Here is an 18,022-nt window from a genome sequence, read left to right on the forward strand (position 1 = left end):
ATGTCACTAGACATATATTTGAAATACTGGTGTTCTATGAGACTACCATGTTGTCCATAACACTGAAATCTATACCTAACAGGTATATTTATTTATCTTTATTATTTATTTATCTTTGTTAGATTGAAATAACTTAGAAATTGAATTCTGGACATCTGATGGCAGTATTTTTGTTTTCTGACTATAGTCAGACAGTAATCAGGCACAACTTCTTTTGCCCTTAAATGTGTTAATGTAGAATACAAATTGCTACATTGTTTATACTTCTAGTGCAGAATTTATAGGAAGGCCCAGTCAGGAAAGGCATATGACTGAGTTTTTCCAGTGCTCTTGTAAAGCTTTCATCTGATTTCTGTATCTTCTTTGCTGTGTTCTGGCTATTAATTTTAGGACTTTTGTATTTGCTGTAGGTAAGATTAATACACGATTCTTTTGGGTATAATTCTATGGGGGGTAGATTAATTGATAGTATAGATCATTGTGATCTCTGTATTTGCATTCTACATCTAGAATAAGTAGCAACAAAGAATGTGTGACCATGTATGTGGATCTAAACTCAGAGTCTTTCCTGTTTGTCAGTCTCTTTAATTTAACAAACCCCAATTACTATTTTGAGGAGCCTTTCTTCACAGTGTTTACGCTTACTAGCCTACAGCATCGTCTTTCACTGCCACTGTAAAGTATCATTGACAGATGGGATAGATGTAAATTTTTGGTTTTAACCATATTCTTCCTTCTTATGTTACTTCCTGTGCTTGTTATATTTAACCTTATTCAGTAAGGGTTCCTATTAGTATATAAATTGTTCTGAAGAGAGATATCAATGTAAACACTAAAAATGAGGTGTTACAAAAGGCGTAGTGTGTAAAATACAAATGTAGCTACCAAGTAGCATGTGAAAGGAGAGAGGTCTTGATTGTCTTGTAAAATGTAAATCATTACTTTGTCAAAGTTGACTTCTCAATCTTAGAGTAGATCCATGACTCCTTATGTATTCATAATCTCTTTATGAATCAGTATATGATTCATAAGCAGATTGATCTTAAGGTCCTTTCCAACCCTAACTATTCTATGATTCTATATATATCATATACTGAGTGGTTAATAAAACATGTCAGCATCCCTTGAATTAAAGTAGGTAAAGGGCTAGTGGGACGATTCTAAACTTGGCATTAAATTGAAAAAGTTCAGCACAGATTTTCTTTCTTAGCTTTTGTATGAGGAATTTTAAGTATATTTATTTCTTCCAAGCCTTCATCATTTAAGAATTCAGTAACTTTTGCACCTTTGAGAGAATAAGTGGTGGTTTGTGAGTACAGTGCAGTATTTGAGACATAAGGATGTTCTTAAGGAAACCATAAAAACACATTTAATTGCTTATTAAAACTGAATAAAGCCTGGAAAAGCAAACTTAATTCCTATATTAAAAGTATCTTGTATACTTAATAACATAGTAGTTCTGGTTTGATATGATTTCTTGTAGGCAATTAAAGTAATAAAGTTCCCTGTCTTGCTTGCTTTGTAATCAAGTATTCTTATTCTAGCTGACAAATCAAGACCACCTTCATCAAGCCCTTCCAATAATATTCGCCGGACTTCCTCACTGGATACGCTTGCTGCTCCATACCTTGCTGGACAGTGGCCTCGTGATAATCATGGACAAGCTGCTCCATGTATGAGAGACAAAGCCACGCAGGTAGGACAGATTTTTGTCTTCTGAGTATTTAAATGTGAAGACAGGATTTAAATGTAGGAAGCTTTTTCCTTGAAAACATTCACTTTAGCTTTCTTGCTTGCAAGTTCTTATTCACTTTCAAATTGCATGGATCCCACTTTTGCTATTATGGGTGTTAATTGTTTGCATTCTTTAAGAAAAGGTGTGAACTGTAGTATCTGTATCGTACATATTGTTTCTCATTGTTCTTGCAGTTTACAGTACACTGGGTTGCACTGGTGTTGAGTACTATTTAGTTTAAACTTGTACAAGAGAACTTAGTGACTCCCTGTATGAATGTCTGTCTTAAAATGCAATGAAAAAGGCTTCTGTAGTGCCTATAGGAAAAGTATTGTAGCCTTTTCTATGACAGGCTGCTCATCCTCTTGAAGGATGTAAAAGGCTTTAAATGTTCACCTGGGATATATGCACCAAGTGTAAAATTATCTACATTGAAGAGCTGCCTCATTGAACAGTGAATAACACTGAAATTTAACTCAAGTGGAAAATATTAATAAAGCACGTTTTTTTTTTCAATAAACTTCATTGGCTTGACAAAATTTCATAAGCTTTTAGCAGTGTGGTCCTATGCCACCTCTGAAGACTGGACCACAAACAAATTAAATTAGCGTTACAAGAGTTACATACCTATCATGACAGTTGTTTTATCATTCCTGTTAAAGGGTGCTGTTGTTACATAGTATCCTACTATATGCAGAAGTAACTCAAGATGGATTTTTCCATGAAATACCTCAGTGTTTCATTTCTCCTTCTCTGTATGCTGCCTGGCACTGGATTTCTCTAACTTATAAAGAAAGAGCCAAACACAGCTGATTTTAAATCTCTATTCTTAAAGCATGGTTTCAACAACAGGTCTTCAAAGAGCACAAGCATGGAAGAACTAACAGCATGTAGGACCTGCTGGAGTTTGAGCCTGCTTTAAGTTTGGTAACAGTAACAAAAATGTGGCCACCAAGGTTACAGTCTGCTGTCTACTCAAATGTGTAGGCTGTTGAGCCAATTATGTTTGCAGGGTTGTTTGTTACTGTACGGCCTTCTCAAGATCCACAACATTTTGTGGAAAGGACCACAATTCAAAGAGCAGATGAGTAGAAAAGGAAAGTGTTTTGTAGGAGAATATGCCCCAGTGGATAAGGTGGAAATAGAAACTGGTGAAGAAAGGAGAGCTGAGGAACATGTTTTCTGTGTAGGAAAATGAATTGGAAAAAATGGTTAGAAGATGAGATGAAAAAGATAAGCAAATCATAGTAAGAGGAGGAGGAGGATGAAGGGGATGTATGATATACAAGGAGTTGCTGCTCACACTTACCTATTAAAAGGCATCATTAAAGTGCAGAACTAAACCACTGTGGGGTGACCTAGCTATTTATTTTCATGTTTGATTTCTTAGGATAATACTTTTCCAAAATAATTGTATTTCTATACTACTGCCAAAGTACCTGCTATATTCAGCTGGTGTCTTTCAGCTTAGTTTTGGTTTAATCTGAGTTAACTTGTGTATTCTCCAGCAAGATTAGATAACATCCTTTTTTGGCTTACATTTTTCTTTGTGACTTTTTTTTTTCCCTTCCAATTCTGACACCTCTAGCTGCTATCTTAATGGGGCTTCCTTAAATAAAGGGAAACATATTTGCAAAGATTAATGGGAAGATTGTAAAGGACATTGAATGTTTCTGCAAAATGAATATGTTTAGTGATGCTTGATGTTAGTATAGTGCTGAGGGAAATCAAAGGATCTGTTTGGCCTTCCTAGTTTAAAATTTATCACAGCGATAGAAAACTGTGGGATACAGACATTCGTATGTACATTCAAAGCTTGTGTTGATATGACACTGATGAGACATTGTTGGGTTTTAGTCTTTCTGGTGTGCTTCAGCAACCATTTTTGCTAAGGACAAGTCAAAAATGTGATTTAAAACAGTTTGTTTCCCAAGGTAGTATAGGCTCTCCATTTTTATTGTTTAATGTTTCTGAAGATGTGGTGTTTGAATTACAAGATACTCTCTCTCCAGCCTGTAATTTCAGATTTCACAAAGTCTGATGTGAAATGGGTGTGTTGAGATTTCAAAAGTTTAGGGAACAGGAATTGAATCTATTAAGAAATAAAAAATTTCAAAGTTGAGTAAGCAGGGTAACTTGATTCTGTGGGCTTATGGCATAGGGAGTAGAGTCATTCAGGAAGCAGACTGGGAAGAGACAGCAATTTGTAACACACTTTGGCTTGCAGGCCTTTATAGAGAGAGATGCCCACAGGCCATAGCTGAGACACGTGTAAGAGATCCCAAGTCACTCAGAGACTGTTTGTCTATCAGACTCCTACTTCAGCTGATGATTTTGATGAATCGTGTCTCTAAAACCAGACCAAATTATGTACATACAGGATGTTTGTTGGATGATGAGTAAGTGTATTACTGGGTGTCCTAGGCTCTGGCTAGACTTCTTAAATACAGATACTGGTGTTTGTAGTCTTGTGTCTTTTTCCTGTTGAAGCAAACATGTTTGGCTTTGCCTGTGGCTGTTTGAAATATAGCTATGTCATAATACAGGTTAAAATAAGACAGTTGCTTTTTATTTTTTTTAATTCTTAAAGAAATAATTAATTTCAACTGGAAAGCTTTGGCTTCTAAGACTTTTTTTCTTAAGTGTTCTACTATCCATGATAAATTAAGCTAATTTCTCTTTGTAATTCTAGAATGTGCAGAAGGATGTTGTGAATGGTAACAACTAATAAGCAAGTAGTAGTACTGTAAGAAGCTAGAGAAATAGAACCTCTTCGTCTATTGGTTATTGTGTTTGTGTTTCTTTAAAACAAGTATTACAAGCAAAATACGGGGAATAAAGAGGAGACTTGCTAAAATAGTATTACATTTGTGTCTTGATGGAAAGATTTCCTGTAATTTAATGTGTTATATATACTCTTGTTCCATTAAGATTTCTGACTGTTTTCTGTGGTTTGTTAGAAATCCTGAAACAACCTTACATCCTTTAAAATTAATCAGATATTAATTTATGAAACGAGTCCTGAGTGTAATTTGAATGCAAAGTCTGATTAGAGCGTTAATTAGATTCTTGCAGGCAAGTGTAATAGGTTGAGTTAGTTAGAATTAGTGCCTAAAACCTACTGTTCCAGGTGCCAGAGGATAGGGTGAGACTCCAGATTGACATTTGAGAGTTGCTGAGGAGATTGATACATGGGAATGGTGGTTATCAACTATTTTATTTTATGATGCAGAGAAGTGAGTGCTTTTCTGGCAAAATAGGTTCTAATGGTTTATAATATTGCTATCAAATAGGAATTTCAAAGCACCCCTGACAACTTTGTTATTCAGATTTGTCCTAGTTAGTTTTTGATTTGGAGTGTGAAGATGAAAAATTACTGTTAGTGGAGGTTTTGCTGATGTGAAGACAATGGGAGTTGCAACCTGTATGTTTGGAGTTACACCTCCATTTTCCTTGCAAAATGAGGATTAATACCACTTTGCAAATTTCTGTGTTCTGAGTACAGATGGAGTAAATAAGGTCAGCTTGTGGCTTGCAAGCTGTTAGTCTCAAATGTAAGAACAACTGTCACTCACTGCAGATGTGGAGGTTTTGAGGCAAAGTTCCTGTCTGTAGGAGAAAGTGAGCTATCAGTGACTTCTAAGGATGAGTTAGCTAGATGCTAAGAACTGCTCTATGGCAACAGTGAATTTAAAAGAATTTACTCTTTCATTGTGTAAGCTGCTTCCAGAAATCCTTCCCCCTGCTTCATTAGGTATATTTCTTGTGACTGAATGAAGATTCCTGATAAAATGAAGATTCCTTGTTATCCTCCTTCTTAGAGCCTTTACAGTTCACTGCTTTTGAAGGCAGTTCTGGATATGGTTAGGTGGCAATACAAACCTCCCACAAAGTGTTAGTGCAGCTTGCCTGTGTGTTTTGTTACCTTAAATAAATACAGTTTGTCTTAATGATACCTTGTATTTCTCTGAACTTTTCCATGGCAGTATGTTTGCAGGTTTCTTTGTTAAATGTTAATAACTTTGTTGGTTCAGTGAAGCTAGCCTAGTGTTAGGTGTGTCACTTTCTGCTTGGCCTAAGACAACTAGGAACCTGAAGCTTTTTGAGGCATTAGTAAATTAATTCCGTGCTTTTCAGTAGCTCTAGTGATGCTTCTGTGTCTTGCCTGCCTTTTTCTCATTCTTCTGACAAGAACATGACTTTGAAGCTGTGCTGGTGCAATGTTTACACCAAGCTATCCTTGCTAATATTTCTGTCAGAAACAGCAAGGTCAGCATCTGTGCAGGAAATAAAATAAACCATCTTCCTCAAATTCAGCACTGTCATACTGGTTCTTCAGAGCTCTACAGCAGCTTGTGGTACATCTGGCTGTTAATATTGCCTTATGCTCAATAGTTTGGAAGGGAATCTAGTGCATTCTTGTATTAGAGTACATCTGAAAGTTGGGGTTTTTCTCTCTGTGTGGTTTTCGTTGGTTCTATTTTGGTTTTAAATTGCAAAGTTTCACTCCACTTTTTCATATTCCACTTTTTCATATTTTACTTGTCAGAACAACTTCTAGTCAGTAACAACTTTTCACTCACAGTTCTCAATCTAACAAATCTTAACACTGTTCTCTCTTCTAATTTGTCTCAAGATATTCTGCCAGAAAGTAAGAATTACCTTATTTTTTTAATTAATCCTGTAATCTTCTTACTGCAGACAGAGAGTGCCTGGGCTGAAGAATATTTAGAAAAGAAAAGAAGTTCACACAAACGTTCGGCATCATGGGGCAGCAATGGTCAACTCAAGGAGGTCAGAAATGCTATTATTTGAGATATCTTTGGATTTTATGGGGTTTTTTTTGCTGGTATGCACTGTTCCCATGAGTTTTCAGGAAGGCACAAATATTGTACTGCTTTGTTTTATTATATAGACTGTGGGCCTGCTAAAAGTACAAAATTGATATTCATTTGGTGTCGATTTCATATAATACAGCACTACTAAAATTTTTCAGGTGAATATGTGGGAAAGAAAGCATCAAATACAGGTGACATTCTTCATCAAAGAAGGGAAATATAGCAGTGACCAAAATACTTTCAAACTTTATATATTTTAAATTCTTTCCTTAAACCTCCAGAAGCATCTTCTGGGCTTCAGCTGAACTGGTAACTATTTTATTAAGTTCACAAGAACTTGAATCTAATTAAGTGCTGGCAATAATTATATACATTGTGGTAGTAAAGAATTTTAACTAAGTGATGGAATAAGTTGATGTAACTGTGTGTACCTGACTATATCTGGTGAAATCTAATGTAAATTTTTCCTTTATTAGATTGCAAAATTACGTCAGCAATTGCAGAGAAGCAAACACAGCAGTAGGCATCATCGTGATAAAGAAAGACAGTCTCCATTTCATGGTAACCATGCAGCCATTAACCACAGCCAGGTAAGGCTTTGCACTTTTTGGACATATTGGGTAGCTAATATTATCTTTAACTCCTTTTAGGGTTATGATTTGCCTTAAAGGGAACTTAGAAATACAGCATACTGCTAAATATGTTGTAGCTATAGGTGAATTCTGTGAAATAGATCTGTTTCCGTTGACTTGCTTCAGTGTATGGGGTTCTGGATCTTTTTGTTACTTGGCAGGGTTGGCTTTGAACTCCCACTTTGAAAGAATTTCAGATAGATCCCTCCTTTAAAGCATTCTGCAGCCTCTACAAAAGGATGACATAAGTTTAATCTAAAACCATTGGTTATCTTTCTCATCACGCATTGCTGTTATGATTATAAATTTGCATGTAGAATGTGTCACAGAGCAAACTGGTAGTAAAATGATACACACAAAACTGTAGTTTTCGCTGATCGCATTTTGTGTCTTAACAACAGTACTTGTCTAATCCTATGATGAACTGATTTGGAGAGCTTACCTGACAAAAGACTATTCAATGGGATTTTTATGTACTGTTTTAATAGTGTTTATACTCTTGATGGCTTCATTCAGCCTATGTAAAATTATATTTTTTCCCATCATTTATCATGCCTTGAGACCTTAAGTATTAACCACTTAAATTGTGATGGTTAGGCCACCCCATGTTCTGTGTGCAGCTTTAGTTTTATCTTAAGACTGTTAATGAGGTCAGGTTCAGAGAGAGGTAATATTTTTAGCTCATTTGATAACAGGTCAAAAGAAATTGCGAGCTTTTAGACACACATATCCTTTTTCAGTTTGTTATGAGTTTCAGTTCCGTGCTGTTAGAACTATTGTATTTAGGATTTTTTTAGAATTATATTTTTTGCCGTAGTTTAGAAATCGCCTTTTAAAACTCTTTAAATCTTCAAACAGAAACTGTTTCCTCTTCCTTCTGTAAAGCAGAAGATCAGTTTGAATTTGAAATGGGCTGTGTAGTACGAATTCCTACGTTTTCATCCACTTTATTGAAGTACAGGTGCAGTGTAGCATGCTGCTAATGTTAGTGACTGCTGTATCTCAGGTCAGAGCAGTCCAAAATGATAAAATATGAAAGAAGGACAAATAAATGAATCTACCTCTTTCTATATTTTTGTTTGGTTTTTGTTTTGTTTCTTTACAAAGTTTATGAAAATTGGTGAGACGCATTATAAAAAAGGCCAAAGTACTTGATACAGGTATTTTAATCAAATTTGTAGAAATTGTCTGAAGATTTGTTCTGTACATGTGGGCAGTTGAGGCATTTCAACCAAAAAAAACCCGTGTACTAAGGAACTTTTGGTGGTAGCCCTTCAGTACCCTGGAGAATTACATGCAGTCTAACAGATTTGGCTTGGTCTTCTACAAACCTCTAGGTTTCAGAACACTAAGCTATTGCCATTCTAACATACATAACCTTAGTGGTTTTTGATTTTGAAAATGAACAGTGGTGCTACTACTGTGAAAAGTTCTCCCTGTGCCCCAAATTATGTATATGAATATTTTTTTTCTTGCATCTTAATTACTTTATTATGCTCATGAAATTTTACTTCTTGTATGGAGGTCCTTTGCATTCTGCCAAATTTTAGAGTATGCGAATAAAATATTGCACAAGAGATAATTAGGTTTTGGTCTTGTGAAACAGACTATAAAACACAAACTGAGGCAAAGCAGCTTTTCCAGCATTGTGTTACAAACCAAACCATTGTTTTTTCTTGGTAAATTTTGTGCAAGCTGTGTTGAGCTACTTGTGAAGGGGGAAGTTACAGAAGGCTTCAGAAAGAGTAAGTGAAGGGTTTAGATTAACAGTATTTAGAGGCTGCTTTTTAAGTCAGAATGAAAATCTAACTGTAGACATCAAGGGCAAAGTTCCTAGGCTTTGTTATTCGTTTCTAGGGAGCTGCTAAACTAGGATTTCTTGAAGCAGCTCAGTTCCTTCATGATTTGTGGAAAGACTGTGTGGAAACACTTGCAGTTAGTGATTAGAATATTTAGAAATATTTTTACATTCCCAACTTGAAGGAAACTTGTAGTTGTTGACACTACAGGGTCATATAAAGCTTTCTGAGCTCAAGGAGTTGGATTCCTGACAAGGCTGAGAAAATGTGTTAGGAAATTGCTTTGGTGGTCCCTTCACAGAGACCAGGTAAGCCCTGTTTAACATTTTTGAAATGGCTTACTATTCTAGTCGAAACCAAAGGAAGCAATTCCAGTGGATTTATTTCCTCTTTTCTTCCCTACTAGTAAACACTTAAGCTTTGGCACAATTCTTGAGTTTTACCAAATTTTTTACAGATGGTACAGATTACCAAACTTTTTTCGATGGTTCTTGCCATCTAAGCCTCCAACTGATGCATTGTGCTGCTTTCCCCTGATGTTTGTTTGAAGAAAGAAATGCACACAATCTCTGTAGCTCGTTAGCTGCTCCTGTCCTTCTACTCAGAATCAGGAAACCAAGTCCTTGCTGCTGACTACGTTGTTTTTTTTTTTTTCTAGAGCAATTGAAAGTTTTTCATTTCTTTGTCATTTCATGATGCTAGAAATGCTCCATTGTGCCTCTCTTTACAGGAAATAGGCTTTGCAGAAAGGTCATTTCCCCCTTAGGTGATCTCGGGATGCTTCTGAGAATGTTGATTTTAAATTAATTGCATGATCCTAAATCTGTAAACAGGAGTCAAACCAATCAGATCTTCCTTCATTCTCAGTGTTAATGTAATGGAGAAACTAAAATTGAGACCAGAGCCGAGGAAAAAATGGATTAGGTCTTCCAAAATTTTTTTTGTCCTCAGTGCACTTGGCTGATGTTCTGCTGTTGCTTGACACTATGAACCATCAAGCTCCTTCCTTTCATTTTGCTGGGAAGCATGTGTCCTTAATGTCAGTTGATTGATCATTGATCCTTAGCAACCACTAATACTAAGACCAACTGCATACAGTATGTGTGGGGGTTTTTTTGTGTCACTGTTGCCAGCTAACATAGGTAGAATATTTCATTTTTAAAGTGGAACTGCCATGATGCATTCAACCTTGAGATGGTTTGATGTTAATATCCAAAAGCATCAGAAGATCTTGCATCTTATTTAAAGTTCTGTTGCTTGTTGGAAAAAATTAGAAGAGCCAGAGCATTTTCCTAAAATACCTGTGAACATGCCTGCAAGTTTGGGGACTCTTAACTGTCCTACACCAAAACTTGATGACAGTGTGTCAGTATGTGAGCGCTGTAATTATTATCCTGTGTTTGGCACTGTGCTTCCCTTTGTGTGTTCCCAAATACACAGATAAATATACGGTCTGATTCCTATAGCCTACTCCTGTGTATCAGGGATCAGCTGCATGCAGACCTCTGTGAAGGCAGTATTTCTAAAGAAAGGTTCTTGGTTTAAGCCTTGTTGTTCCATCCCTGTTAAGTGTACCTCCTTCCCTTTCCATGCCTGGCACTCCAGATTAACAAGTCATTCTCAGTCATGTACAGAATATGCTTTCTCTTGGAAGTGAACCATGCTGTATTGGACCATAATGAGCTCTATTGAAGCAACTTGTGCTTTTTCTGCTTTGAGCTCTTCAAACAGTACTGTGATTCTAAGAATTGTTGTGGTAGGCAATCATATTTAAAAGATGGAGAACTTCCCCATTTTGCTAAGGGCTGCTGAAACCTTAGACAAGCATCATTACTTTCTACTTTTTAACAAGTACAGTTTGTTCTAAGAATGTGTGTTATTTAGTAACTGAGTTCATATACAATCTTTATTAGTGTCTAAGCTTGTGCTGGAATACTTGTATTATGACTGGATATTGACCTGTATTAGTTTCCTGGATTGTTGATCCAAGGCCTTGGTTGGAAAAGAATGCTCTCTCGGAATTCTGTGCTCTTCTCCAGTTATTTCTATTTTCTCTTTTTGAACCTCAGGCAAGATGTGGAAGTCTTTTCAAGTTTGGCCATTATGAGAATGTTTAGTTGCTGTAGACATTAACAGTCACAAGCATTTCCTGAACAGAAGCTTTTGTGGTCCCTGTGCAAGTCTCTTTGTCAATAGCTATCTTAACGTGTCAGTAAAGCAAAACTTAACAGAATTTTTAAGTTTTGCCACTTCAGTGAGTGTGAGAATAGTCTGCATTATGATCTGCAGTTAGAATTCTCTTGTTTACATGAAACTTTCTAAGGTAATTTTTCTGCTAGACAAATTTTGCATGTTTTTTGAGAATTTGAATGCATAGTCACAATGCTTTGGTGTCTGTCTGGTTACTTAGAGTTAAAAATCAGCCAAACACATAAAGAAAACAATAAAAATAATAATTAAAGGAAACAAACCAAACAAAACAAAACCCCAGCAAACAACAGAAACACACACACAAACCACTTTGAAGACCAGGTGATAATGCTAGCGTCCTTCAATCAGTAGAGAAGATGTTCTCAATCACAGCACATGAGCCTGTAGAGTTTAGGAATTTTACACAGGAGTTCTACTGTGACTTTAAGTGTCATGCTGTTCTTTGAGTGGAACTAAATGTTTGCAGGACGTGTTCTGTTATCTGTAGTAGTACCCAGCAAGAGTCTGTGTTGAAGTTCAGGGCAGAATTTTCTAATGTTCTCATAGCATGACTTTTTAATGGGGGGAGGAGAATGCTAATGGGGAAGATGGGAAATTTCAAGAAGTTGTGGTGTACCAAAAGGGGCTTTGGAAAACTTCAGTAATGTGTTTTCTGAAAATGGAATTTTCATGCATACTTTAAAACACTAGATTTTTAAAACGTTAATCTTCATTCTGAAACAACTGTGTATTAGCATTTGGATTTGGGATTTTAATCTTTCTGTGGGAGTCTTCCTTTAACTGTATTATCAACCTTTTATTCTGGCTTAATAGAGTTACTATGTTGGTCTTCATTTCTAGCGTAGTGCGATCTTGGCTTTGTGGAATACTTTTCCTTCTGCATGTGTCTTGCTGTAGGTGAAGCAGACTTCCATTAAAATATGTTTTAAGTGAAATTACAAGTGGTAAATCCAACAATGAAGGAACTGAAATTGTGGTACAGCTCATTTCAGAAGGAATGTGAATATATTTTAAAGGCTTCAAAATGTTTCTGCTAAGTTTTTACCTGTCAAGTGTTGTTGAGCTGGAGACCGACCGTATCAAGGGAAGTTTTGAAAGTAGATTGTTGAAAGCTTTTCCTGCAAGAAATTAGATTTGAAACAAAGGAGCTCTGCGTCTTTAAGGCGTTCATTTTAACACAATCACTATAGTTTCATGTCAATCCTTGATATTAAGGTGTAGATGTGCTTTGTTTAAAGGTTCATTTTTAAGCGTGTTTTGTAAGTAAATCTGTACTGCTTTTTCACTGTCTGGTTTCTCAGGCTCCCATCCCAAAGAGTGCTCTTGTTCCTGTGATACCTATTGCCAAATCAACAGGATCACGATTCCGAAACAGTGTGGAAGGACTGAATCAGGAGATTGAGATAATAATTAAGGAGACAGGAGACAAAGAGGAGCAGCTTGTCGTATGTATCTGCCACCATATTTGTTTTCTATTAATTTAGTTTTGCTTTGAGGTTTTTCAGTTATATCTTTATTTTGCACAGGTTTTTTTTGGAATTTGCCTGGAATTCATTTTGCTTTCTTTAATAAAGGTAGTTAAAAAGTCTCTTGGAAAGCAAAGTGAAGCAAAGAGTGGAATCTGAACCTTTTCTTCTGTGATTACTGTGATGTAGTTAGTTTTCCAGTAAAATAAGAAATCTCAGTAAAATGGGACAAGACAAAAGGTCTGTTTTGAGCGTTCTTGTAGTAACTTTTTCTTCTTTTTGCCCATGCTGAACTGTCCCCATCCCAGTTGAAGCATAACTTGCCCATTTTTAACTTTTCATTTTACTTTTAGTTATTTTTAGAGGTAAATTTAAAGTATCAGAAATACAGGCCATGAAGATGATTAAGGGACTGGAACATCTTTCATATGAGAAAAGGCTGAGAGAGCTGGGACTGTTCAGCCTTGAGAAGAGAAAGCTCAAGGGGATGGTCTGACGTGCAGGAAGGAAGAAGAGGGAGCTGGACTCCTCTCAGTAGTTCTAAAGAGGGCAAGAGGCAGTGGGCATAAATTAAAGAACATTAAATTCAGTCTAAACACAAGAAAAACACCTTTCTTTATCCCTCCCCAAGCCCCTACATGTGTGAGGGTGGTCAGAACTGGAGCAAGTTGCACAGGGAGGTTGTGGAATCACTGTCTCTGGAGCCGCTCAAAACTCAACTAGACACAGTCTTGGACAGACTGCTCTAGCTGACTCTGCTTGAGGAGGAGTGTTGGACTAGATGATCTCAAGAGGTCCCTTCCAACCTCAGAAATTCCATGATTTGTGAAAGCTTGAAAACTTTTGTCCTTAGTTTCCAAACCTGACTTATTTTCTGTTGGAATCTTGTGTAATGAATTAAATTTTCTACTTCAAATAGCCTTATGAAATCCAAAAAACCCCTTAGCATTACTGTATTTAAAGAAATTGCTAACCAGGCAAGAACCAGGCATCTGATCCCTTTTATTTTTTAACAGCCTCAAGATATTCCAGATGGGCATCGTGCACCACCTCCGTTGGTTCAGCGTAGTAGTAGTACTCGCAGCATTGACACCCAAACGCCTGGTGGAGCAGACAGGGGTAGTAACAACAGCAGCCGCTCCCAGTCAGTATCTCCAACCTCATTTCTTACCATCTCTAATGAAGGCAGTGAAGAAAGTCCATGTTCTGCAGATGATCTTCTTGCTGATTCCAGAGATAAAGGTACTGTGTAACTTTAAAAATACAGCAGTGCTAAACTGTTACTTGTGATGTGCATGAACACCTTGTAAAAGAAAGGGTTTGTTTCCCACATCCATGGAGAAATGGTAGAATGTTTTTTTTGTAAGAGATCTGTTTTCTCCAAACTGCTCCAAATACTGACTGTGCACACTTATCTTGTGCTCTGTAATTGGAGCTGGATAGGTGTGACTGAGAAACGTGCTTCCCAAACAAGGTTTTGTTTTTAAATAATGGATTCTTCAAGTATTTTAAGCAAGTTGAAGAAGCAAGAGTGTACAGCAACAGGTGGATCAGTAAAGTAGACTAGTCCTATTGCTTGTGTCGGGTATTTTTTTATGATCTCAGACAAAATGGGCAACCTTCCAGCACTTAATTCACTAGTAAAAGTTTAACTGTTGGGGTTTTTTTTATTATTTATTTATTATTCTTTTACCAGAAGTATTCTGAGGTAATCTAGGAAAATTTTATAGTTCAAAATAAACCTGTTCTGGTTTTTAAGGAATATGGCTTCTGCCCGTTTCTTTTGGCTGGATGGTGACAGCACAGGGCCGTAGATTCACATTTGCAGTTATAAACTGGAAGTGTCCAGGAAGGAATCAAGATTGAAGAGGAGCCTGAAAAATAGTGTAAGGAGAAATAGAGAGGAGCAAAGTTAGATATCTCAGGATAGAAAGCTTATTTGCAAATAGGCTTGGAGGCAAATGAAAATGTTTCTAAATTTTATATCATTGGTAATTAAGTGGTTTCAGTTGGAGGGGGCATTTAAAGATTGGGGTTATTCGAGGTTGTGTTTTTTTTTTTTTTTTTTTTATAGTGCAACACATTTAAGTAATGAGAAACTCTTTTCCTGCAGAGAATGGGAATAATTCTCCCTTGCCAAAATATGCTACCTCACCAAAACCCAACAACAGCTACATGTTCAAGCGTGAACCTCCAGAGGGCTGTGAAAAGGTTAAAGTGTTTGAGGAAAGCCTGTAAGTTGATCTTTACTAAATAAGAAATATTTGGATTTACCCATTGGTTTATTGATTTTGAGTTAGCGCAAAATTATTAGTCCAGTTACTAATGCCATGCTAACAGCCAGATCTCTGTTTTGTGTGACTACATAGTGGTATGTATGAGTGTATTTTATTGTGGGTTGTTTTGTTGGTTTTTTTTTTAAACCAGCATTACTTGAGAGGATTGTCTCTTGTCTCTTACCTGGCAGATAGTGGGGGAGGAACTTGAATAATCAGATGTAATAAGAAGCTGTAATACAGGTGTATCAGCTAATATATGTCATGACTTGACAGGCACAGCGTAATCTACACTCTGAAGACCATATTCTTTTCAGCTACATCTGTGTAGTTGTGAAACTTCTAGTAACAGATGAGTGAATTTGACCCTAAGTATTTGATGCTTTGGTTATTCTGAAAATGACAGCTTTTGTTGTTTGGAAATATTCTGAGGGTTTTATGTTTTATTCTTATTTTCAGTGGGGGTTTTATACCCTTATGTCACTTGTATGCAGGCCTCTTAACCTGTAGTTAAAAACTTCATTTCATCACACAAGGAGCATAATTTTTTTTATAATACTCTTATGCCTATATTATCTCAACAATGCCTAGTATATACTGTATACTCATTCTAGTGTAAGGAGAAGTTAAAAAATTATAGATGTCTCTGTATTTTCCAGCTCTGATCACTGAAAATGTATTCTGAGAGTTCTTTATGGTCTCTTCATAGCAATGTGGGAAGGGTTACAGTAACTTAAGTTAGACTGTGTAAGCTATGTTGCCAGCAGGTTTGATAGTCTTCACTTGCTCCAGGAACATACTCTTGTGACTTGACTTGCATTTACATTTCTTTTGGGATGTCCTTGCTGCATAACTGTAGGACTGGTCTATTGTACAATGACATAGGCTTCTGCAGAAATCTCTACGTAGTGTTCTTGGACACTGCAGTCTCATGCAAAAATCTTTCTTGCATATGGCACTTGTATTCCACATGTATGTGGAATACAAGAGTTTAACTATTTAAACCTCAACCTTTGTTTAACATTACTTGTTTGGAGCCTGTAGGATTTTCATCTAGGGTTAAAAAAAATTGCAAATGGATTTTTGGCTTTTCCAGACACTTGGAGAATCAGTTAACATGGAATCATACCCTATTTCACAAACAATTACTTTTCAGAGTAGAAGCATCTCCTACAAGAGTATACTGAAAGATTGGCTTACTTGGCCCAGTAGAATGAAGATAGAAGTCCATTCAGCTGTCTAACACACACACATGGAAGAGAAGGAGAGGTTATAGGCTAAAGGACAGTGCTGGTACCAAGAAAAATTGGGTATAAATTTCTCATAGCTTTCTCCAGCAGAGAAGAGAGCCTTTGGAACAGATTCCCATATTTTTGTCTTAAAGAGTTGGACTAGTTTAGTAGATTTACATTGCAGCATTTGAGATACACAGAAGGCTTTCCTGTGCTATCCACAATTTCCCTTCCAGCTCTGTCTCTCATAAAGCATAGGTTGGCTGAATTATATGCTGAGATGGCAAAACTGCAAGCCAGGATCTAATGTGCATTTCACACTTCCTTCCCAGGTTACAGGTACTTAATCACAAATGCCACTTTGAAAATACTCTATTTTACTTCCTGCACTGAGTTTTTAAGTAAGGTGGGCTCATCCTCTACAGAGATTCAGGCCACACTCAGGTGGACATGCGAAGGAGGCAGAAGCATAGGAAAGGGAATTGCGCTATGATCATGAACAGCTTCAAGATGTGCAATATTAGAAACATTGCTATGCCAGCTTTCTCTCACAAGGCTTGCGGTATAAAGACTGTTGTGGGGGACAGGCAGAACATGTTGGGTTGTGAAAGTTTCTGGAGAATACAATCGAGAATGCTTTCTCATATACTGGATATGCCAGTTCATGGACAGGGTTTGTGATCTGCAATATGAACTTGGTGTCTTCCTTGGATTTGGAGACAACCTGCCCTAAGAACATGTTGTTTCTCTCATAGTATATGTAAAGAAGCAGTTTAAATCATCTTGCCGTTTGCCATGTGGTACAAGTGTCATTAAGGCATTACTGAGTAGCTGAAATACTTCAAGTTTAAATGTCAGCCTGCCTCCACAGATGTGTTCAGCCATACTTGCCATTGACAGAATTTGGTTGTTCAATGTCATTTTAAAACTACTATATGTATTTTATTTCTAGGCCAAAGCCATTGCATGAAATTCCAGCCTTCTACTGCCCTGACAAGAACAAAGTGAATTTCATTCCTAAAAGTGGCTCTGCTTTCTGTCTTGTCAGCATCCTCAAGCCACTTCTTCCAACGCAGGATCTCACACTTAAGGGCACTACACACAGCCTGACTGTCTCCTCCAGCATGACACCCAGTTTGTTACAGCCCATTTCTATGGCCTCCTTGTCTACAAATACAGATCAAGACAGGATCTCTCGTGGAACAAGTACAATAATACCACAGACCTCTATACTCCAGCAATCCGGACCTATTGAGGAAGCTGAAGGATAGATTTAGATTGTCTTGACATTTTTCTGGGCAACTACTGGGAAAAAAATTTGGAACCAGTTGACAGAACCTTTCTGATCACACTAGTTGCATTGTTTTAACAATTTATGGCACTGTCATAATTGAACTCTTTGTATAATTGACAGTTTGGTAGCACATTGAGAAGTTCAGGAGGATGCAGCAGCTGATACTCTGTTGCACTTTCTGCTTATGAAGACTCCAGTTCTGATTCTCTCCTACTTTTTTAAACACTGGTGAAAACAAAGACTGTCATAATCCTTTGCCATTTAAAGGACCAGTTGTTGTGATGCTGTGTGTCCTTTGACTTTTTTCCCATCAAAACAAAAATCTCAAGACCAACCAGCTGATCCCATTTACCATTGTAATATGCAGAGGGAGGGGCAATCAGATGGTTTTGCAAGATGTCTTTTGTATGAAAATGTGTATTTTGTAAAAATAATTGCCTTTTCTGGTGCATAGCAGATGGTGTTTAGAAGACACTTTCCTGGTGACGATCTCCCCGCCCCATTTTATTTTGGGATTTGTTTTTTTTGTAGGGAAGGTT

The 18,022-nt window shown here is 36.9% G+C and overlaps 1 protein-coding gene across 1 annotated transcript; it reads left to right on the forward strand.

Annotated features, from left to right (window-relative positions):
* The first annotated feature begins 1,552 nt into the window (after positions 1-1,552).
* FAM117B (family with sequence similarity 117, member B) lies at positions 1,553-17,697 on the forward strand. The gene is made up of 7 exons (XM_010022940.1): positions 1,553-1,696; positions 6,437-6,529; positions 7,050-7,163; positions 12,517-12,660; positions 13,698-13,923; positions 14,795-14,915; positions 17,142-17,697. Exons 1-7 carry the CDS (start codon positions 1,676-1,678, stop codon positions 17,458-17,460), a joined length of 1,038 nt encoding a protein of 345 aa, XP_010021242.1. The 5' UTR covers positions 1,553-1,675; the 3' UTR covers positions 17,461-17,697.
* The last annotated feature ends 325 nt before the right edge of the window (positions 17,698-18,022 follow it).

The sequence above is a fragment of the Nestor notabilis genome, unplaced genomic scaffold, assembly GCF_000696875.1.
Source record: "Nestor notabilis isolate BGI_N333 unplaced genomic scaffold, ASM69687v1 scaffold33189, whole genome shotgun sequence".
NCBI classification, from domain to species: Eukaryota; Metazoa; Chordata; class Aves; order Psittaciformes; family Psittacidae; genus Nestor; species Nestor notabilis.